The sequence below is a fragment of the Triturus cristatus genome, chromosome 4_2, assembly GCF_964204655.1.
Source record: "Triturus cristatus chromosome 4_2, aTriCri1.1, whole genome shotgun sequence".
NCBI classification, from domain to species: domain Eukaryota; kingdom Metazoa; phylum Chordata; class Amphibia; order Caudata; family Salamandridae; genus Triturus; species Triturus cristatus.
Genome location: NC_140586.1, coordinates 43169469 through 43192338, shown reverse-complemented (window position 1 = coordinate 43192338; position 22870 = coordinate 43169469). Strand labels below are relative to the sequence as shown.

Genomic DNA, 22870 nt, shown 5'->3' with positions numbered 1-22870 from the left:
CAACGTTCCATACCCCCTGGAAACTCCACAAATTATTTTGATCAGCAAAATGTTCAGTCTACCAACTATTACAACAGTGATTACTATACTGAGGATGAGAGCCAGAATTCCCAATCGGGCTAGGACAGCCATGGACAAAGTACGGGAGTAGTATCAGTTCCAGTGGACCAAAGTGGGCCTTATGTTGATGTGGAAGCACTAGGTGTTACAGAGTCATTCCTATTAGACACTGGTGCAACAAAGAGCTCTATGATTCACTCTAAACTCCCTGGGGCACCTTTGTCTGGCTGTACAAATGTTTCTGTAGGTTTTTCTGGCGCCCCAGTTCAAAACCCAGTTTCATGCCCTTTGCCCATTTCAATTGGTCCTTACAAATTGGAGGCCCCGCTCCTTTTAACAACTGGTTGTGGTGAAAATTTGTTGGGCTTGGATTTATTGAAGAGATTGTATGCGACATTACACTGTTCCCCTTCTGGTGTACGTCTTACCTTAGGTAAGAAATTGACCTCACCGATGTACATGTCTAAAGATCAGCTTCCCCCTGAATTACAATCTCTTCCAGCCACCCTCTGGGCCACCGGCCCCAATGAGGTGGGCCTCCTGCGGATTCCTCCCTACATTGTAACACTCAAGCCTAATACTAAATTTCCTCGCATTCCACAGTATAAAATTTCCAGTGACGGCGAAAAAGCTCTTTTGACTATAGTTCATGATTTGGTACAAAACAATGTGGTCGAAGAGACTAGAGGAAATGTATGCAATAGCCCTGCTCTGCCTGTTTTTAAACGAACCAACCCTTCCCAGCCACCTGACTATCGTTTTGTGATTGATCTCAGAGAGGTCAACAAGATTGTGGTACCTCAATTCCCTGTTGTCCCGGATATTAATGCCCTGCTGACAATGATACCAGCCTCAGCTTCCTGGTTTTCTGTCATTGACCTCAAAAATGCTTTCTTCAGCATTCCCATTGCAGAGGAAAGTAGGGATATCTTTGGCTTCTCCTTAGCAGGCCGAAGCTTCCGGTTCAAGCGAGCTCCTCAAGGCTATTGCGAGAGCCCCTCCATTTATAGTCAAGCATTAAAATCACAGCTCGATACTTTGTGTTTACCACCAGGGGCAACTCTCATTCAATATGTGGATGACCTGTTGGTTGCAGCAGATTCTGAAGACACTTGTAAAAAGGCTACCATTTCACTGTTACACCACTTATCTGACCACAACCACAAGGTTTCACCATCAAAAATTGCAATATTGCTGCCAAGAGGTTACCTACCTAGGTCATCTCTTGTCAAAGGAGGGACGGCGATTGAGCCCAGAACGAATCCAAGCAATTGCCCAAATGCCTATTCCATGTACGCAAAAAGAGGTGCGTGCCTTTTTAGGTATTACCTCTTATTGTAGACAATGGATCCCCAATTTTTCCCTCCTGGCAAAACCCTTGTTGGCACTCACTCTTAAAGATACACCACACCCGCTTCCATGGACTGCGGAATGTCAGAAAATGTTCACTGATTTACGCACTGCCTTGTGCTCTGCCCCTGTGTTAGGTACTCCTGATTACAGTAAGCCTTTCACACTCTATGTTCATGAGAAAGAAGGTTGCGCGTTAACAGTTTTAACGCAACGATTTGGGGACAAGCAACGCCCCTGTGCCTATTTTTCGGCCACGTTAGATCCAGTGGCCAAGGAATTACCTAGCTGTTTGAGGGCTACAGCAGCAGCGGCAGTTTCCATTCGCCAGTCTGCTGGATTGGTATTAGATAATACCCTTATGGTCATGGTACCGCATGCAGTAGACACCCTCCTAAACAGAACAAAGACTCAACACCTCACGAGTGCCCGCCTTTCGGGGTACGAATTGACGCTCTTGGCTAGCCACATACACATTAAACGATGTAATACCTTGAACCCGGCAACATTGCTGCCAATTCCAGTAGAAAATGACACTCAGGAGCAACACGACTGCTTCCTCCGCACGGAGGAAGAGACAAAAGGCAGAGTTGATTTAAAGGATACTCCACTCCCGGACCCGGATGGGACCTTATGGGTGGACGGTTCTTGTTTTAAGCTTCCCAATGGTGAAACGACCTCAGCCTATGCAGTCACTACCTTATACACTGTTGTAGAAACAGCGCGTATTATACATAACTCAGCCCAGGCAGCTGAATTGATAGCACTGACTAGAGCTTGTGTGTTGGCTGAAGGAAAAAGGGTGAAAGTGTATACTGATAGTCAGTATGCGTTTGGAGTGGCCCATAGTTTTGGCCGCCTGTGGAAGGAAAGAGGGTTTCTCACATCCCATGGCACTAAGATACAGCATGGCCAATTGGTAAATGACCTCCTTGAATCACTCACCTTGCCCACTCAGATAGCGATTGTGAAGTGTAGTGCACATAAGAAGATCACTGATGATGTAGGTCAAGGAAATGCTTTTGCAGACCACATAGCGAAAGAGACAGCTAGAGACACTACAAGCCGCATGTATGTTGCGGGCTCTGCTACATGGGTTGCACAAGGAGGGATGTGTGAGAATACTGTGGACAGTGTGAAAACGATCCAGGCAGAGGCCACAGAGAAAGAATTGAGTACGTGGAAAGAAAGTATAGGAAGATTGGATGTGACAGGGTGCTGGACAGACTTGTCAGAACATCAACGTGGTTGTTACCAGATGCTTATGTACTCCCAGTAGTTACCATGGCACATGGTCCAGCCCATATTAGCGCTAAAGGTATATGCAAGCTTCTGGCTCCGGTATGGAAGAATGTGGGGATCCCTAAATGTGCAGACAATCTGGTTAAGCATTGTATTGTATGCTTAATGCAGAACCCGGGGAAGGGAACACCAACACCTGCAGGACACTTTGCTCCCCCAACTTACCCTTTTGAGGTTTTACAAATAGATTACATCCACATGGAACAATGTAACAATCTGAAGTACGTTCTTGTTGTGGTATGTGCCTTCTCCCGATGGGTAGAGGCCTATCCCCTGAAAGATAATACTGCTCTATCCACGGCAAAAGTCCTTTTGAAGGAGTTTCTGCCAAGATTTGGGTTACCGAGAATTATTTGGAGTGACAACGGAAGTGAGTTTGTGGGTCAGATCATGCAGAAAGTATGTACAGGCCTTGGCATTCAGCAAAAATTCCACGCAGCAAACCATCCTCAGTCAGCAGGTTTGGTGGAATGCTATAATTGCACTCTTAAGCTTAAGCTGGCGAAAATACAAGCCAGCACGGGTCTTGCCTGGCCTGATGCCTTGCCCTTGGCTCTCTTATCCACCAGAACAATCACCCATTCCCGTATGGAGCTTAGTCCTTATGAGGTTGTCTTTGGACGTCCTGCAAATGTTTGGGGAGTCCCAAGGCCAAAGAAATACTCAGAGATAGAGCATCCATTGTTGATTGACTATTTACATGATCTAACCACTAAGTTACGTGTCCTTCACCAACAGGTACAAGATACTTTGCCCCAGGCTTCAACGGATCCTTGTCACACCATACGGCTGGGAGACTGGGTCTGTGTCAAAAACTTCCAGAGGTCAAAGAACTTGGAACCTCGCTGGAGAGAACCTCGTCAGGTACTACTGACGACGCGTACTGCAGTAAAGGTGGTCGGCAAAAAGAACTGGGTACATGGGGTACATTGCATGAAAGTGCCCCTACCATTGCCTTATGATCAATGGGTTCATAAACGAATTAGCGACTCTGAAACCGGAAGAATACCAAGATTTGGACTATTCAGCGATGCACGCCTAGACTTTGCCGGAGCAGGACAAGATGACGACGAGGTCCTCCAGACAGCTATACCACCGGCAGTGAAATTGGACACTACTAAACCACATCTCCTTTTTCAAAGCAAACTGTACCTGGTTCCCGGAGGTACGATTTGAGGCCCAGACTGAACAAAATACCTCAATAGTGCTTCATTGACTTTGTTTTTATCCCGATTTCCACATGATTGCAGGGCCGTGATCGTAAGTCTCAGAATTGTGACCCAAGATGTGGCTCTAGGCCTGTGGGACTTGTAGGAAAGTATAAAGGACTACAGACAATCACAGCTGAGTGAAGCAACCTCCCGTCACGGGCAATATTTAGAGCTGGAAATGACTGTTAACAAGGGAATGGACAAAATACAAACAATGAGCACAAAGCATTGTAAATTACTGCATAATCGTTTTATAGTGGTTTTAATAATATTGATTTTGATATGTATTATATTGTCTTGTATAGGATGGGGACTACACATAGTTTTTACACAGCCTACTCCCAAAGTTACGGTTGAAATGCATACACATGGCACTCTACCACCTCATGTTGAGTCAAGAAGGAGTGAATTCCGCAACAACACATTTGTTTCCATGCTACACCAACATCAATTGTCCACTAATGCGACAAACTGTTGGGTTTGCGGTCTTCTGCCAAGTTCGGTGAATACTGGAATGCCATACATTACCCTTCCTTTTTCATTTAATGGCTCTTGTAGTGCATGGTGGGAATTGAGAGCCAGTTGGGTATTTTCTGGAGATGGGGATACTCGAGAAGCAAGTAGCTTGGGAGTGCATCTATACCATTTATGTTGGCGGGACAGAAAAAGGATATATGGGACGGATAGTGAGAAGTCAGAATATGCTGATCGCCAAACCGAATCTACGGATTTGTATTTTCTGCCCTCTAATAGAACCTCCCGAAAAGGACAAACTTTTCTAGTGGTACCTGGACAAGCACCATTCTGTATTAGGAAAGGAGGGTTAGAATATAAAGGTACAAGCAATTGCCAACATATTGTGACATTGAATGGGACAGATTGGCCTCGCATGGTTCCCTCACGTAATACATACTTCGTGTGTGGAAATAAGGCTTACACTTCTCTACCAGGTATTTGGAGAGGCACTTGTTATATCGCTTGGTTGTTGCCCCCTACATATATAGCAGATGCCAAGCATCATTTACAGAAAAGAGGGGTGGCGTCTGGCCAGGATACGTCAGGACAAGAAGTCGGGGATGTCTTGAAAGGACTCCTTCCGTTCTGGGGCTCAATAGCCAACAGTAGAGACATAAGACAACTAATTCGAGTTGTAGAAGCCACTGTCAATGAAACAGCTGGAGCTTTGAGTAACATCACTGCAGAACTCGCTGCTGATCGCCTTGTCACGCTTCAGAACAGGATGGTATTAGATATCATCCTTGCTGACCGTGGGGGCGTATGCAGATTGATCGGATCTAGCTGTTGCATTTTTATTCCAGATAACGCCCCTACAGTATACCAAGCCATCTCTAAGCTACATAAGATCGCTGAGTCCGTTCACCAGGATGAAGGGAATTGGTCTCTGATAGGATGGTTTGGGGGACTACTGTCTACATGGGGATGGAAGATTCTTACCTTTTTCGGAGCGACTTTGGCTATTCTCTTCTCATGTTGCCTTTGCCTACAATGTGGTCCAGCTATATGCGGGCTCTGCGCCACCCTGTGTGTACTAAATCCGGTGGCACAGAAAGCAGAGGACACAAAGGTAATGCTGCAACAACAGCTTGTAGATTTCATGGCTATTGAAGTCGATTCAGATTAACAACAGCCTCTGGCTTCTTTGCCTGAGTAATGGCAAAAGGAGGGTCTGAGGAAATTCAAATACGGCCCCATCTTTCCTTGTAACACCATTATGCTGTTGCCCTCACTCAGGCCCCTTCAACCTTCATAGCGTTTCTTTCACGTTCTATACTGTTGCACATATTACAGGACCTTTCCTGTTTCCCTGAGCTAAGTCCATTCTGAGACCCGGCTCGAAGCAACTAATTCCCCAGATAACCATCTATTTACCCTTGGTGACCGTTCTCGGCCTCTCCAGTTGTTTTACGAATCACCATCTTCAACACGCAAACACGTCCTGTCGTAAATTAATTTAACCAAGGAATGGCTATGCCACCTGACCTATAGGGTCGGGTAGAGAACACGACCTTAGAGAAGGAATTTCTATTACCCATTATCCTGTATCTTGTACAAAGAATGTTTTCTTGTGGATGATTTGTATTTTTATTGCACATTGTGGGGGTTGTTGCTTTAGGGGATTCAAGCGCTACAAAAGACTGTGAGCCACGGATTGAAGTGGCAGTCTCCTGAGAACCTACCACTAATGTACTTCTAGGACAACTGTACCTAGCTGCAGCTAATAAATTGAAGTTCCTATGCCAGACAGAGTGTTCCGTGTCTCTGTAATTTGGAAGGCGAACACAGAAGATTTCAGGCGTACCTGCGCCGCCAGGCTTAAATAGCCCGGTTCTTCAGTACATCTTGACTTGCACTTTTCAAATGACGAAATTAAAGAAAATTTCATATAACTATAACTTGGGCAGCTGCCGGGTATGTTCCCAGCCTAATCTAATCTGAATTAGATTTCGGCCAAGTTATTTACCTTGGTATGGGTGGGACAGTTCTCCATGTTCTACAGTAGTTCAGAACACTGTGTCTAGAGTAGTGGTGAGCACTCCCAGCTTTAGCCCTGCAAACGCTATCCTAAAACACCTCCAGTGGCTACCAGAATTACATTTAGTTTATTCTGTCAATGCAAAAGTTTCTTTTTGGGAATGCCTCAAAGATTTTGGAGAAACACCCAATATGGCACACCCCCTATATATGTTTGCACTTGTCCAATACCTTTCTAAAGAGTCCTTCCTTTAGAACAGCCAATTGTATAGGCAGATTCTGCCTGTCTTGAGTCATCCTTGTGGAATTCACTTCCTCTCCATTTCAAAAAGATTCCTATGTGCTGCCTTTCATGAAAACAAGCTGTCTCTTTCAATAATCTCATTACTGCGTGGTGATGTGCCATGCCTGCTCCTTCCTAGCACCACGAGCCATCGGGGAACATGGCCTGTATACAAAATTCTATAAAACTTAAATAACAGAATAGAAGAAAGACTGACTTGATCAGGTGTACATACTGGTATGTAAAATCCTAATGTCACAAGCTAATTTAATGTGCTGCATTGTTTGTCTGAAAAGAGTTGTCTCAGAGGATGTCAGCATACGGTTCCCTGAGGCATTTTCACTGGAAAGAAGTCCAAGTTAGCTGTCGGGGGGGCATTAGGCCTGCCTTTCTTAGCTAAACTACTGTGCCAACAACCAATTGAAGCAATTTGTAAAAGTCAACAAGCTCCTGGATGACTTTTAATCTGGTTTCAAGGCTTGCTGCACTTCTGAAACCGCCATTTTGCAAATCATAGATGGGGCTGTGTGAAGACAAAGGTGACGAAGGTGATTCCTGCCTGCTGATTTTACTAAATCTTATAGCTGCCTTTGGCTATCTCAGACATGACATTCTACTTTATACTTCAGAGGAATGTAAAGGTTTAGAATATAAGGTTCCAAAAAGGATTCACATCTTATCTCGTTCATATCATCAGTATGCGGGAGATCTGTAGCCTTACTTGAAGATGTCCACTTCTGATGATATTACTGTGGTAGCTTCGACTCTCAAGAATATCAAAGTTTGGATGATGGCACATCATCTTAAGGTCGATGTTAACAAAATATAGCTCCTCCTTACATCACCCTAACCTGGTGCCACACAAATTCAAAAAGACTTGTCTATACCAGAAACTTAGACTGCACTTATTGACAACATCAAAACTCTCTGGCTCACTCTTGACTGTTGACTCTACCCTCATAAACATATCAACACTTTAGACCAGTAGCACACACCACTGCCATAAATGTACTCATTGAATCAAGCTTGTCCTCTAGGAACAAGACCTTAAAGAGGCAACACAGGTTGAGATTCAAAGATGCCAACACCATCCTTTCGGGCATTCCCTAAACTTACCTTGCTCCCCTCAAAGATTTTGTGTATGTCATTACTTGCTTGATCTCATGAACTAGCCGCTCTGATCATATAATCCATGTACCGCATTCTTTAGGTCAGTTCCCTATTGATGGCAGATGTACCCATAAACATGCATGTCTAGTGCACACACTTTTCAAATCTGATCATCCTCCCAATTTGACGAGCCAACTGGAGAGTTCAGTTGCGTTTTCGTCAGCTGAAAAGCTCAGACACTCTGATGCTTGACACTCTGATGCTTGACACTCTAATGGTTGACACCCCAGTCTTAAAAAATGCCCTTTGAACTAGTCCTTCCTTGAGTACTTCTAGAGTCTGGAATGCTATTCCGCCTTGAATTCACACAATTGCCTCTGTGCCCACCTTCAAACAAGGACTCAAACATTTCCATCTTGCTCATTACTTTATCCCTTCATTTATCTAATCTCTATACTCCGCCCTCCTTTGAGGCCTTTTGAGCCCTAGAGGTTGCGGTGGCCTTATGGTACCATGCTGACTTGTTTTTAGCAGCTGATACATCATCCATGAGAGTCCTACTGTTCATATTTTGTACATTTGTGAACTCACCTTATTGTTATGGATCTACTATCTTTTCCTCCTACATAACAGCCCAAATCTATTCCCTCTTGCTTTGTAAGCCCCAATTTTATATTACATACCTTTTATTGTGTATTTGAAATCTGCTATGCACACACACATTTTCTCTTAGTTCTTTTTTCATTTGTAAAATGTGTGTATGCTCTCTGATCTTGTATATAAACATGTTAAATAAATAAATGAAATCAAATCCATTGGCTAAATAATGGATGTGATTAAAGAGCATTAGGAGGGGTGTCTAATGTACGTTTCCTTCATAGACAGAATTTATCGAAGGTACACACCACACATGACTATCTAGTGAACTCGAAACTGATGGATTCTTTGGAGTCACTGTTAAGATTAATAAAGTCAAATGTGGCTGCAATTTTTCTTAAACCTGGCAGTTAGTGTGGACAAATAAAAAGGTAATATTCACTAGAGACACCATTTAAATAAAACAATCAAGATTGGGTTTTTGTACACAATACCTGCAGGACACACATTGATATCTGTATGCCTCTTATAAAATAACACCTGTTGTTAGCGGACCAGCAGATCTCTAGTGGCACACCACAGTGAATAGCAAACACACTTGGAGTCACCAAAAATAGGCTGAGGAGTTAGTTAAAACTGACAGGCACAATGTTTTTTCTTGTTCCAATCCATTACCCACATCTTCTAGAGGTTAAGACTTGGTGATCCATATAAAATATCAATTGGTAGTGGATGGATTCCCCTGACAATAATCCTTAATAAAATATTTGAGGAACCCCAAGCCATCCTTTTTAAAATTATTTTTCTATTGCTTTTTGCTAGTATTGTGTTAAAAAGATGCACTAATTTCCTGAGAACCCTTATTGATACCTCTGATGTCTGAATACTAAAAGAGACAATCAGTCCTTACTTATAGTTGAGATGGCCTTATTTAATTGACAAATTGATCAGTGATTTTAGTAGTTAGTCTCCAATGTAAGTCCATGAGGGACAGATCTGTTCTGAATTTTCAGTGTATCCACGTAAGGAAATAATGTACAAACAATAAATCTAAGTGGAACTCATTTACATGGTTGGTGAGTGTCCTGAAATCAGGCATGGATCCTGCCATCCTACCTTTTTTGGATTGCCTGCCACTATAGACTCAAACTTTTTCTGCCTGTTTTTGTTTTCTCTGAAAATGGACATAAGCACCCCTTTACTTGCTGTACTCTCACCTCCACATTTGACTTTAGCTCATCAGGTTTCTCCCAAGTGGATTGCTTGGTCTCAGAGCTGTAATAGTAGATCCGGCCATCTGGGGACTTGTGTTCACTCCATGTGGGTTTCTAAGCACAGAATGGTAAAAAAAAAAGACAGAGCTTGGCACTTCAGCGGTAATTTGCTCCACATTCTTTGAAAAGCAGTTTATCGGAGGTAAGCGACTGAGTGGATGTGGGAAATGAATCGTGTCTAGGTTGTGATGAAACCATTCCTTTTAGAAAGTCCATAAAGATCCCTCGAGGCCAACAGATAGAGCCCCATTCCACGTCTCAATTTCATATTCTAAAAAAATGGCTGGAGACAGATCATCTAATCCTGAACACAGGGAGGGGTACCCACTATCCAAACCCTTATGCTTTCAATGTGTATCTTAACTTCAACCAAACAATTTATGGGACTTTTTTGTGTGGGTTTGACCCATGAGGAGGTAAACAAACTGCCACCATTTGGTGGTAGTGGATTGCATCGTCCACAGAGATTTACACTTGCCCATCTATGCTCATGCATTCCAAGCTTCCACTACAGATAGAAAAGGATCTTTGTCTGATATTCCGGCATCCCATTTAGCCCACACCATCCAAAGCAGATATTATCTTTCCTATCACTCTTATCTGACCTGTTACCCTACTCCATTCCCGCACATGCATGGGCCGTATAATGCAGACATTACCTTCCTTGGCGGCTCCACTACTGGAGAACTGCTGCTTACTACAGTGGGCTGCACTACTGCCATTGGTGGAATAGAGATCTGTGGAGAAGGAGAGAAGAGGACATTTAACAAGCATGGAAAGGTGATAGGGCACCGAAAGAGAGAGAAAAGAGGTGCAAAATTAAACTACTGAGAGAAGATAGCCTGATTGGGGCAGATGGGTATTGGAGAAAGACGGGGGGGGGGAGTCATTTAGGCTTTAACGGGCTGGCCAACAATTTTTTGACAGCGGTCTGAAAGCCCAATAGTCTGACTTAGGTTTTGGGTGTAACAGCCATCAAAAACTGACAGACGCCTTCAGCCCAACCATAATTTGTCGTGCCTTATTCAGGGTTGGGTGGTACCAGCATATCAACTAATAGTTTTCAAGTACAGTCAAACATCTCTTCCCCTGTTGGATTTAGAGGGTTGGGAAATAATGTGTTTTCAGCAACGAAGCTGCTGCCGAACATAGAGTCAGGAACCATGTCTGCCTCACAACCATCAGGGAAACGGCATAAGGAGGTCCACCAGCACCGTTCTCGCCTGCTGAAGCCACAACGTTAGCAGGCCGGCTCCTCTCTGCAGCAGAACAAAATGGACAAGGAAAGTGGACTTTTCTCTGACGTGAAGTTCAGCTTCTGCAAGGTGTATTTATAATCACTGGTCGCAGCTGAGTTTTGGTGTTTCTTTCCAGTCGAATAGTGCACCCTTTTTTCTTAGCACCTAGGGTACTTTTTGTACAAAGGCCTGGTTGTGACAAGTGCAACCATAATGAGTTCTACTGAGGACAGTAAATCAGAGTGCCACCCACAAAGGTTTGAACAAAATGCTGCTGACCTGTTTGCTTAAGCACTAACACCTATGACCAAGACCAATGGTACATTTTATCAGATTCTACCACTTACACTGACACAGTCACAGTCTGCAAAGGAGGTCATAGGGCCCCAGCTTAAGATAAGCTATACTGCTAGGGCTACTAGCAGAAAAGGGGTCTGAATCGCCAGTATGTGGCTAATTGAGCAATTGGGAATGTGGTGCAGTGAAGAGTCTGCACCTGACCTGAATCCAGAACCAAAGAAAAAATGCTTTTCTGCAGAGAAGTCGTGGGGGACCAGAAATGGTTGCATTATTACTTACGGTGGATGAGGATGTAGTGAGGGCCGCTGCAAAGAAGACAGGTAGAACATTTACATTTGTGAAAACTGGCATGAGAATGAAAAAATAACCACCACTAATAATACATGTTCATCATCACAGGACTCTTGTAATTTGTCTCACATAGAGCAGTGTTATGATAATCTGTCAAATACATTACAGTAGTGAGGTAATGTCCAAGGCTGGACTGGGCATTGGGCATTTTATCAGGAGGCTGGAGGGCTGGGGGAACGGCTTTGGCACTAGGGGCAGGTTTTGCAGCAGTGCTGCAATATCGGCTCCCAGTAATTCAGCAGGCCTGGCCAGCATAATTACTCACTTCTCACTCTTACTGCAGAGTTCATTGTATATCCAGCAGTTTTCAAGCAACAATAAAGGTTTCAATATTGATATCTCTGGTGATTAATGTTCCTGCTGAAGGGAGATCAAAGTTTTGTCTTTTGGCAATTGTGACTTGCCTAAAGTAAAGCAGGTTAATATGCCTGCTGCAAATGAGCATGTACCATGCAGATCACAGAACTGTATATTATGTGCATAACTCGGAGGGTTACTGCTTTTGTCACAGAGATCCTTTTTAGGTCTCGCGCCTAGCGTTGCAGTCCGTAGAACTGCTCGCGCATTGAGAGACTTCTTGTAGGGGGTTTAAAAACTACCCTAGGAATCGCACACGCTCGTGCGTGTGCTTTTCCTTTTGGCCCACGCTATTGGCCTTTGCGTGCGTCTTCTTAAAGACAGCATGCAATTGACCAAAGGCGGGCGCATTGCTCCGCCCATGGCCTATTGGTGTCGGTTACCCGCACTGCTGCCATGTGGTTTCAATTATCGTGCCCAGACACGGGCGCGATAATTGAAACCACATGTCTTGCTGTGGTGCGCGCGCACCACTCGCGGGCTTGTTTGCTTCCTATTGTGCTGTGATGTTCATATACTTTGTCGGGTATGCTGGTGTGTTCGTGGGCTTCTAAATGCATTGGATGCCCACAACCTTAAAAACCCTGTTAACATAGGAGCTCTTTGTTGTTTGCGGAAAGAGGTAGGGCACTGCAGTATTTAGTCTGTTTTTTATTTCAGGCTTTCGAGACAGTGAAGGTGTTTCCCAGTGATTCTTTGAGCTCTTTACCTTCCCGTTTTGTGAACGCATTCCACTGCCGAGAATCATCTGGGCTGCGCTTGTGTCACGTTCATGTTACCTCTATGCCCGTCCCTCAGAGCCTCTCTCCCGTTGCCCCAGAGTACTGCTGCTTCCCATCCTGTGCTGCCGCAGACTGCCCCTTGTTGACATGACCTGCCGGTCCTCTAGTCTGTGTTTCCATTTGTTATGGGGCTTTATTTTCAGTTTGCCACTGAGGTGACCTGTGCTGTACTGTGGTCCTCGCTGTCTTTCCAGCCGCATTACATTACCTCTGCCGGCCTCTTGTGGCCATCACTGTAGATGTCGCCTTAAAATTATAATGCATAGAAGCAAGAGGCCAGCACTAGAAGGATCTATAAGCCAGACTGGGTGGTTTGTGTGTCACACCACATGAGTATGTGGTGGACGGAAGGAGCCCGAACTGTACGTCTTAACGTACATCGGTTTTAATTTTGTTTTCTCTTCTCACCACTGGCGATAACAGACCTGCAGAACCTTCATTGAACCAAGGAGGCCGGGCGCAGTACTGCTAGTGGTCATGTGTGTTTCCTGCAGCAGGTACAATCTTGCATGTGACTGAAGGAGAAAAGTCAGGCTGTCTGAGCTGCTCTTAAATCAAGCATTTGCAATGCAATAGGTCTCGCATTTACGCAAGTTTGAGCTATTGACATTGCAAATAACAATGCCTTTTATTTTTGTTTTCATTTTAAAAATATAAATAAAAGGCATTGTCATTTACAATGCCAATAGCTTAAACTCGTGTAACTGCGAGACCTATTGCATTGCAAATGCTTGTTGTTACTAGCAGTTCATAACTTACAGTCGTAATCTTGCACAGTGAGCTATGAACTGCCATCAAAGAGCTGCATGCAAACGGCATGGTACAGATTTGAAAATTAAGTGCCCCCCCCCCAGTCTTTCATTATCCTAAAGGTGTTAAAATGGGTTTGTTTGGGTGGAAATACGTTCCTTTTTTTTCTTGTTTTTTAGGTCAAACCTGGCCAGCGTATGCGCTGCTCTGCGAGGCATGCTGTATTCAGGTAGGGACTTGAAGATCCGCCCACTCTCCGCCCATATTTTTTATTGGCTTGTGTCATTGTCCACTGTAAACTGTGGCTGTTCATTGGTCAATAGGCTTAGTAGTCCCTTCTTAGTACTGCCTTGTCTTGTTTTGTAACCTCCCATGGCGACTCCTCCATGTTAAGTGTGTTGTTACTTGGTAGGCTTTAATTACAGACTCCAAGCACTATTTTCTCGATTAGCTTTGTCCTGCCTGCAACACGCTCTCTCCTAACACTTTTTAATTTTTTTTATAGCATTAACGCATTTGCAATAGGTCTCACATTTGCATTAAGCTATTGGCATTGTAAATGACAATGCTTTTATTTATCTGATTTTAAAATAACACATAAATAAAAGGCATTGTCATTTACAATGCCAATAGCTCAAACTCTCATAAATGCGATACCTATTGCATTACAAATGCTTGTTGTATACAGCCGTTTTTATTAGGGATTTTCATTAAACAGTAACATGAACGGCCCATAAGGTGTACAGTTGTGCAGGTCAGAGCAATAGCATTAACAAATAGCTACATGACATTGGGTTGTCTGACAATCGAGATGGCAACATGAATAGCAGTGTAAGGAGATTAGCATTAAATGTCAACTCAGCGTATGAGCTCAGACTTTTAGAATTGGGGGCTCATACATAAACAGGGGGAAAATAAGTAGTAGGGTGGTATGAGACCAGGGCGTATGTGTAAGCATACAGGGTTTGAGAGATGTACTGAGGTAACTACGTTAGAGTTGGAGTTGTGGCAGGGGGCCACCAGGGATAATGGGGGGCTCAGCAAACCTCGCACTATCAGAGGAGGGCGGGTGGCTGAGAAAGCCCAGGGATCAGCACCCAGGGCTAGGGGTGCACAGGTGAGGAGTGAACAAGCCGGCATTCACGGGGGCTGATAATTTCGGACAAGCTATAGGAAATGATCGAGGAGGGTGTCTCATGCAGGAGAGATGGGGCGTTTGAGGAGGTGACAGATTTTCTCATAGCACAGGGCATCCCCCTCAGCTCTCTCCCAGAATCGCAGCACCCTATGGCAAGACTCAATCGCAGGGGCCGGACTCAATCTCCATTGTAAGGGGAGGGTTCGCTTGGCGGGAGGAGAGCAAGGACGACAAAGTGCACCCGTATCTCCATGCACTTTGAAGATGCCTAAGGCACAGGTCTCACATGTGTAAATGTCAGGAAGTTCTGTTACTCCTCTGAGTGTAGTGTGGATCGAGTGTCAATATGTGGTAAGAGCAGGAAACGACCATAGCATATGCCTAAGGTCTGCTGACAGTGTTTGCAGAGCGGGCAGCCCAAGAGGGCAGTGGGGAAATAGCAACTGAGTTGCTCAGGAGTTAGGTAGGTCTTCTGTTGGACTGTGAACTGTATGCTTTTGAAGACTGCATTCTGGGAGACCTGATGTGGGAACTCTAGCACCTTGTCCCACTCAGTGTTGTGAAGTGCCTGTCCAAAGTCGAATCCCATTTGTCTTTTAGTGACGGCAGTTGGACCCCTGTGAGCTGCCTCAGAGCCTTGTATAGTCATGTAATCAGCTGACGACCCATCCCATGTGTAGTAAGACCTGCAATATATAGTGGATCTGAGGCTTCTCATCCAAAACAGACAAACGAGTGTAGAACGTGTGTCGCAGTTGGTGGTATGTCAGGAAGTGACCCCTGGGAAGGGCTTAATTATCTATGAGTCGGTCGAGGGAGAGGAGATGTCTCGCCGCAAATAGGTCGCCGACATTTGAAAGGGAGCATGCATGCCAGGGTGTTACGTCAGCTGAGGAATGGGATCCTGGGGGGATGTGACAGGTAAGGCTAGCTACTCTTTTGAGGCTACACCTAAAATGATAGGCCAACTTTAGTGTATCTAAAGCCTTTTGTATGTCAAGTATTAGGCAAGCTGCGTACGGAAACCAACTAGGGTCATGGTCCGTCAGGCGGAACAGGTGGCGTATATTGTGCAATGTGCTCTGCCCTGACAAAAATCCATTTTGGTCAGGATGTACTAAAGTTGGTAGAATTTGGGCATATTGTTCAGCCAGGATTTTCCCCAAAATCTTGGAGTCTGCGACTAGTATGGCTATTGGCCTATTAGATGCTAGAAGGTTTGGATTTCTGTCGGGTTTTAGTAGTGATACCAAAAGGGACTCTCACAGGGATGGGGGGGCCCAACCCGAAAAGCTCCCTTGTACATCTCAGCTAGCCTAGGTGCAAAGAGTGCGGTAAAGGTGCTGTTATATTCAATTGGCAGACCGTCGAGGCCGGGAGTCTTATTTCTGGCTATGGTTCGGATAGCCAGTTTGATCTCAGGGACGGTGATAGGTTCATCCAGGTCGTCTCTGGTAATGGGTGAAACACATGGGAGAAGAATCCCTGTCAGGAACGAGCAGACTACCTCAGCAGATGGACAGGGGGCTGCCACATAAGTAGAGGAGTAGGAGGTAAAGAAGGCATCATGGATGTCATGTTGAGTATGTAGAGTAGCATCGGCGGGCGAGGTGATCTCTACGATCGACCCAAAGTGGGAATCCTGGCAAAACAGCAAATACAAGGAGACAACTGGACTTTTCCCCCTCTCGGTGTGCCCTAGCCAAGTAAGCTTTACATTTGAAGAGATGCAATGGTTTCAGCCTCTGTGAGTGCACAGCTCTTGGAGGCATACAGGACTGCCGCCTTATCCAGATTAGCAATATTGCGTTCAGTGTATTCAATCTTGCGCTACAGAGTCTTAAGGACTCCCGCTATTTCTTGTAAACAGAGTTCTTGTGGTACCTCTTTCAAGGTGTCCCATTCAAAAGCTCTAGAGGACGCTGTGTCTCAGTTATTTGAGAAGTATTGGGTAATGCGTAAGCCTTGAGATTTTTGGAAGGTGGGATCCTCCAGCGACTCCCTGGGGAGCTGCCACAGGGGCACTAGCAGGCGCCGGGCATTCCATGCCATATCAATGGTGTGTGCATTAGGGTCGGAGATGAGGTGATCTAAATAGTCAGTGTGGTGGACGGCATCTAGGATGGAGGTTGAGAAGAGGGTGTGATTGCGGCGCACATACAGGTTATGTACCGCTGAATAAAAGAAATAGACCCAAGCGTGGGGATTTAAGGATCTCTACACGTCCACCAGCGACCAGTGGCGGCTGGCCCATCACTGAAAATGGTCCATTTGAGAATATGAAGGGGGGAGGGGAGGGAGGGAGTGGTCGAGGTGTATGTCAAGTGAGCAATTATAGTCGCCAGCTAGTATCCACGCGTCTCAGTTATATGCGCTGGCACACCAGACAGTGACACCCACAAGGTCTGCTGGTCCACATTGGGAGCATATATGCAGCATAGAAGAATGTTGGTGCCGTGGAAGCCGCCATCTACTGATGCATACTGCATCTCCCTATCCACAACAGTGTCTTAATTCTTGGAAGGGGAGCCCTGGTCGGATCCAGATGAGTGCTCCGCCCGCCTGAAGAGAGTAGGTGGTAGATATGAGGAGCACCCTCCGTTTGCACAATCGCTGTAGTTCAGCTGATGTAATGTGTGTTTCTTAAAGAAAGATAATGTGCGCCTTCTGGCGCTTAATGTTGGAGTAGACAGCATAGCATTTCCTCACTGTGTGCATGCCCCAGGCGTTTACGGTAAGGAGTCTTGTCTTATCTAGGGGGGCCTGGAGGTAGATGAGTAGGTTTTCCCGGGAGGGCTTCTGGACAGGGGTAAGAGGCGTGATGGAGAGAGTCTTACGGGGAGACTCAGTGTAGCTCCTTCTCTGGCACAAATATTATTGGATGAACGACCCTGGTCAGATCGCAGTGTTAGGAGTTGTGGGGGCAGAGAGAGTGAAATAAAACAACATGCGGGTAGGTGGGGGGCTCGGTGCCTCATCCACCCATCTTCAGCAGCCCCAAGGGAGAGTGGGGGGGGAGCACACTTGTTTACAGGCGGATAGGTTGGCCCCTCTGACATCCATCAATCGCTGTCCAGCGCCACACACTGCGTGGACCTCTGGGGTATTCGGCGCTCTGTGTAACCGCAGAGAGGGCCAATGTCAGGCGGCGCTCTGCGTCCACCCCTCCAGATGGCTGTGTGGGATGGCGGCAGTGCTTGAAATGGAAAAATAGAAGTGAAGGTACTCTGTACCAGAGTACCTGCTTGTTTCTGAGAAGTGCCGGTACTCTCCAATTAAAAGTGTTACGTCACTCGTGAGAAGTGCCGGTACTCTCCCTCTCAAAATGAAAAAGTGCCAGTACTCTGTACCGGACAGTACCGGCCCATTTAAAGCACTGGATGGCGGGCAGGATTAGCCTCAATGTGTCCACGCTGGGTGCTGCTCTCCGTGGGCTCGTTTGGCCAGGGGCCTTGGGGAGCGTGTCAGATGGCAGACCCCATGTCCACGTAGGCCACTGTTGCACCTGGCGTCGAGCGTCAGCGTTCAGCCAGAGCAGGTTGCTCCACAGGGGTTTGCAGCCCACCCCTCAGTCACCGCCCCACAGGAACAGCTGAATCATGTCGGATGTCAAACCCGGGAGGGGCTAATTATGGAGGATTTCTCCAACTGATGAAGCGGAGTTCTATTCAAGAGCGACCACCAAGTTTGCGTGCCAAATTACACCCCCGGCAGAAATACATTCTTATTAGTAAATCGAATCCCAACCACTGTGTTATGTTATGAATCCTGAGTTTGTGCTTCTCCAGACCAAGCAGGAACTCCTGAAAAATGCCTACAAGTATGCATGACGTGAACCCTACAGATTGTTTTCCCTTTAGTCTTATGTAACACTATTATACACAGATCTACAAATGAATAATTCATTGTTTCTGTATGTGTGTGTGATATAAAGTGCTCCAACACCCTCCACTGGTAATGAGTAGCGCTATAAAACAAATGAAATACATTTGAGAGGGGCTACGGAGAGACGAGGGACGCTGCTGGAGGGTGATAGTGAGATAATCATTAAAAGGCCCCAACAAAGATTGTTGTACACTGGTGCACTGGAAGGTCATCATTTACTATGCTTTCAAAGCTAATACAATTTTCATGGGGGGGGAGACCCCCCATCAACCCTCCTTGTAGTGGTCAGGCTCGCTCGCTACGCACCGTAAAGGGGTAAGTCTGACAAAATTCGCAAGGGCTGCTTTGGTTTCCCAGTCCAGCCCTGATAATGTCTCATCCACAACATGATGATGTAGTAATCCATCATTTTTAATCAAGATACTTCATTATTGCACAACACTATTCCGCGGCAACCTCTCTTACAGCGCACACTCCTGTGGTAACCTCGCTTACATAGCAAGAATCTAAAACGATCTCATATGCACTAAAATACTGTGAACATCATTTCATTTGTGCTTTATACTCCGCATTTTATCAGTGCCCAACACTGTTTGGGGAACATACAGTACGGTACTGGGTGCTTGACCTGATTTCATCAAAGGGAGAGGTTACAGACATGTTTTCAGTTCCACAGCTAGCAAAATAGATGCTGAATGAATGAATGAATGAATGAATGAATGATAATGATTTATATGAGCGAGCAAATGCCCCAAAGAGTCAAGGCAAATAGACGCCCAGAGTGAGAAACATCAAAGTTAAGAAAATACATTGATATGTTCTGCTGTCATTGGCACCCATCTTATACAAATGTACTTGTAAAAGCATTGATCCTGACTTTGTACCAGAAGAAGATATTTACCGTTTGTGGATTCCGAACCTGGCACAACTGCCTACAAAGGAAATTAAGAATAATGAAGCACATGAAGATATTCCCAATACACAGACGAGAAGAAGCTCGGGGGGGGGGTGGGGCAGTCTTTTATTAAATAGGAGATAAAAATCAGTTACTCAGATCAGCCTAGCTGGAAATACAATGGACCCAAATCACGTGGCCTCTGTGGTGCATTAAAGCAGGACTTTATTCACCTAATATGCATCTGTCCAGGTTTACCACAACATCGATGTTTATTGCTAAAAAAAACTTTTAACATTTGGGGTATCCGTACCTGCAGATCTGCAATATTAAGTTGTGTCGACCCGCATGACCCGCAGCTTAATTGTAATCTGGCAAAATTTCTACTTTAATGCGAAAAACTAGTAGGAAATAGACTGAATTGGAAAGCACAATAGCACTTTAAGTCAAATCTGCACTAAATGGACCCTGCACTATTTTTTAACTTTTAAACTTTCGGGATCTTAAAACCGTTTTTAATGTGTATATTAAGTCAGTATAACTCAGTTCGTTTTATTGGTATATTGTTATGGTTTTAATTAACTTAAAAAAGAAAGATTAAATCTGAATCTAAAATCAGTTACTCATTTATACTTTAGTGGGCGAGCCACCGGGCCAGGTGACTGGTTTCCACAGTTTTCTCACTGCCAAATAGGGGAAGGAACCACGAGTTGGGCAGGGCAGAAACACTGTCCATTGTGACGGTGCTCCGGGCCTGCCAAGCTCTAAACTCGCCCCGCTACTCTCTTAAAACAGGAGTTCGAGGAGCTGACTACATCGAAAGAATCATGGGTGACTTGCTGTGAGGGATGTACAGACTGGCTCATCCTGCCAGATGCTGCATTCACTCACAAGTATGTACAAGAGTGAATGGCGTTGCTGGAGGAAGAGCTCGCTGGGGTAACCTATTGGAAAGACACAAATACTCACTGAAAGGGTTGCTGAGGGCAGGTTTGGCATCATCATCCCTGGCATGAGGGGTGGCACCATGTTCGACATCTGCAGAATTAAGAAAAGTACCAAATTAATCTGGCCTCTGTCACTGGGTAACAATCAGTACAGCCCAGGGCTGCTGTATCTAGCAGCACATACAATCCAGGCCCCATCGACATATATATCAAATCCAGGCCCCAGCATGTCATGTCATGGGTGTGTCTGGGAAAATGAATATGAATTCTCAGCTGCCAATCAAAGTTATCTTAAAGAGATTATTAGTTATAGACTCTTTGCCTTAGAATTACCCCCAGGCGTCAGACTGGATCTGGAGAATTTTTCTTCAGCAGTACCCCTGCGCGTCGGTAGGTGGCGTCGGTCGACTCCACCTTCCTCGTTGGCGTTGTGATCGCCAGAATGATGTCGCAGTATCTACTTAGATGTCGCCCCTGCGCGCTGACTTCAGTTCTTTCTTTTTCCGCACCAGCCAGCACAGATACGGAGAGAGCGGTACCCTTAGTGTCTTTTTGACCAAAGTTTTTTCAGTTTTGTCAACATCTTTTTTTGAGTCGTTCGACTCCTGGTGCATGTAGGGATGTCCCATCGACGTACCGACTTCAAACCTTGTGACTCCTCTCACAAATTGATGTCGGTCACGGACCCACACCTCCTGTGCCTCTGGTGCATGGAGCGCGACAACGACCCAAAGTCGTGCTCCGACTGTCGGGCAATGAACCCAAAGTCTTTGCGGGAGGGGTCCCATAAGCTTCTGGAGCCCCGGCAGCTCGAGGTCCCCTGTCGAGAGGGAGGTTGTGGGATGGGTCGCGTAGTCACCACCACCATTCATCGTCCAAGTCTTCGTCTTCGGGTAAGTTGAAGCACAAGAAGAAGGCGAAGAAGCACCATCGCTCTTCGCCTTCTCCCCGTCCGTCAGCTGACGTGATGCGGGACATGGAAGGTCCTCGTCCTTCGGCTACGCCCGCGGAGCGAGCTGGGACGGCTCCTCCCTTCCCTCCCTTCCCAGGAGCCGGAGCGTCCCCTGCCCAGCTTCGTGCATTTTACGAAGCTCTCCACTCCACTTTGGGCAGTCCGCCTGCGTGCCTTGGGGCCCTAGGGACTCGGCTGGGGGCTCTAGGCCTTCCATGCCAGCGGCTCCGGCACCACAGGGCCCCCAGTGATCCAGGCCTGGATCCAGGTCTGCGCCGGTCGAGCTTACGACACCTCCCTCCGGCGCTGATTCCTTTGACGACACTTCCGCCGCTTCCGATGCCAGTTGAGTCCCCGGCTGGCGTCGACCCCAGCCTCCTCCGGCACCGGGGGGTTCTTTTGTACCGTTGTTCATCCCAGGCATTCCGTTTCACTCTGAGTGGCAGTCAGGAGAGGATGAGGAGGTCTGAGAAGGGTCTGTTGAACCTTTGGCAGACCAGCTAGAGGAGCCGGACTGGAGAGAGGAGTTGGGTGAAGCCAGTGGTCTTGACACAGCCCCAGACCCTGGTTTGCTTTCTCCCCCTACAGTAGTCACGGAGGAGGGAGCCTCCTACGCTGTGGTGTTGTATAGGGCAGCTGAGGCCTCGGGTCTTGGGGTTCCTACGGTGGCAGTCAGAACTAACCTCCTGACTGAGGTGCTTCAGCTGGCAGCAGCCTCTTCAGAGCCCCTGCTGCCTTTTAATGAAGCCCCTACGGACATTCTACTAGGCACTTGGTCCAAGCCCACCACAGGGGCTCCTATGGACAGGTTGATTGCCCGACGTCACTACCCGGCTCTGGGTGACCCACTTTTCCTCTCCCAACACCCTACCCCTGAAAGCTTTGTGGTCCAATCCTCAACCTCAAAAGGCACGTTCCCTACTGATCCCCCAGATAGGGAATCCAAGAAGCTGGACCATCTTGGAAAAAGATGTTTTCTTCCGCCAGCTTAGGACTGCAGTCGGTGAACACAGCATGACTCTTGGGCCGTTATTCCCACTCCGTGTGGAACACGGTTGCGCAAGTGCTGCCATAGTGGCGCGAGGAGGCCTGGACTGTACTCTCCCGTGGTATTGTCAAGGGTAGAGACGCAGCAAAGTTCTCCATCCGCTGTGGGCTGGACACTGCCAACTCACTGGGTAGGACGATTTCTACATTGGTAGTCCTGAGACGCTCCGCCTGGCTGAGGTCCACCGGCTTCTCCGGGGATGTCCAATCGACCCTTTTGGACATGCCCTTTGATGGCCGTTGCCTGTTTGGCGACAAGGCAGACAACGCGCTCGAGCGCTTCAAGGACACTAGGGCTATGGCCAGATCCTTGGGTCTTGCTACCACCTCGCGCCCTGTGCAGTCTGCCTTTTGCCCCTTTCGTGGCTATGGAAGGGGTGCCCCACCACATTCCACCCAGGGCCACAGGCCAGGCCTTCCTAGTCTGACCTTTCAGGGCCACCAGTTGCCAGTGGGTGGTAGGCTCCGCCATCACCTCCCCCGCTGGCACAACATCACATAGGACAGGTGGGTTTTGCAGATAGTCCGAAGGGGCAACTCTCTCCCGT

The 22870-nt window shown here is 46.4% G+C and overlaps 1 protein-coding gene across 10 annotated transcripts in view; it reads right to left on the bottom strand.

The window, feature by feature from the left end:
* The window catches only part of PRPF40B (pre-mRNA processing factor 40B), a 241553-nt gene that overhangs the window by 112153 nt on the left and 106530 nt on the right, over positions 1-22870 (bottom strand). For 9 of the 10 annotated variants that reach the window (XR_014960471.1, XR_014960473.1, XR_014960472.1 and 6 more), the window contains 5 exons: positions 20346-20414; positions 19383-19413; positions 11498-11523; positions 10340-10417; positions 9624-9734 (listed from right to left, as the gene is read on the bottom strand). Coding sequence is in view for 7 of the 10 variants with exons in the window: in XM_085600361.1 (XP_085456487.1) it covers positions 9624-9734; positions 10340-10417; positions 11498-11523; positions 19383-19413; positions 20346-20414 (315 nt within the window). In the remaining 3 variants the exon portion in view is untranslated. The remainder of the gene's footprint in view (positions 1-9623; positions 9735-10339; positions 10418-11497; positions 11524-19382; positions 19414-20345; positions 20415-22870) is intronic. The other variant, XM_085600365.1, reaches the window with a different exon arrangement.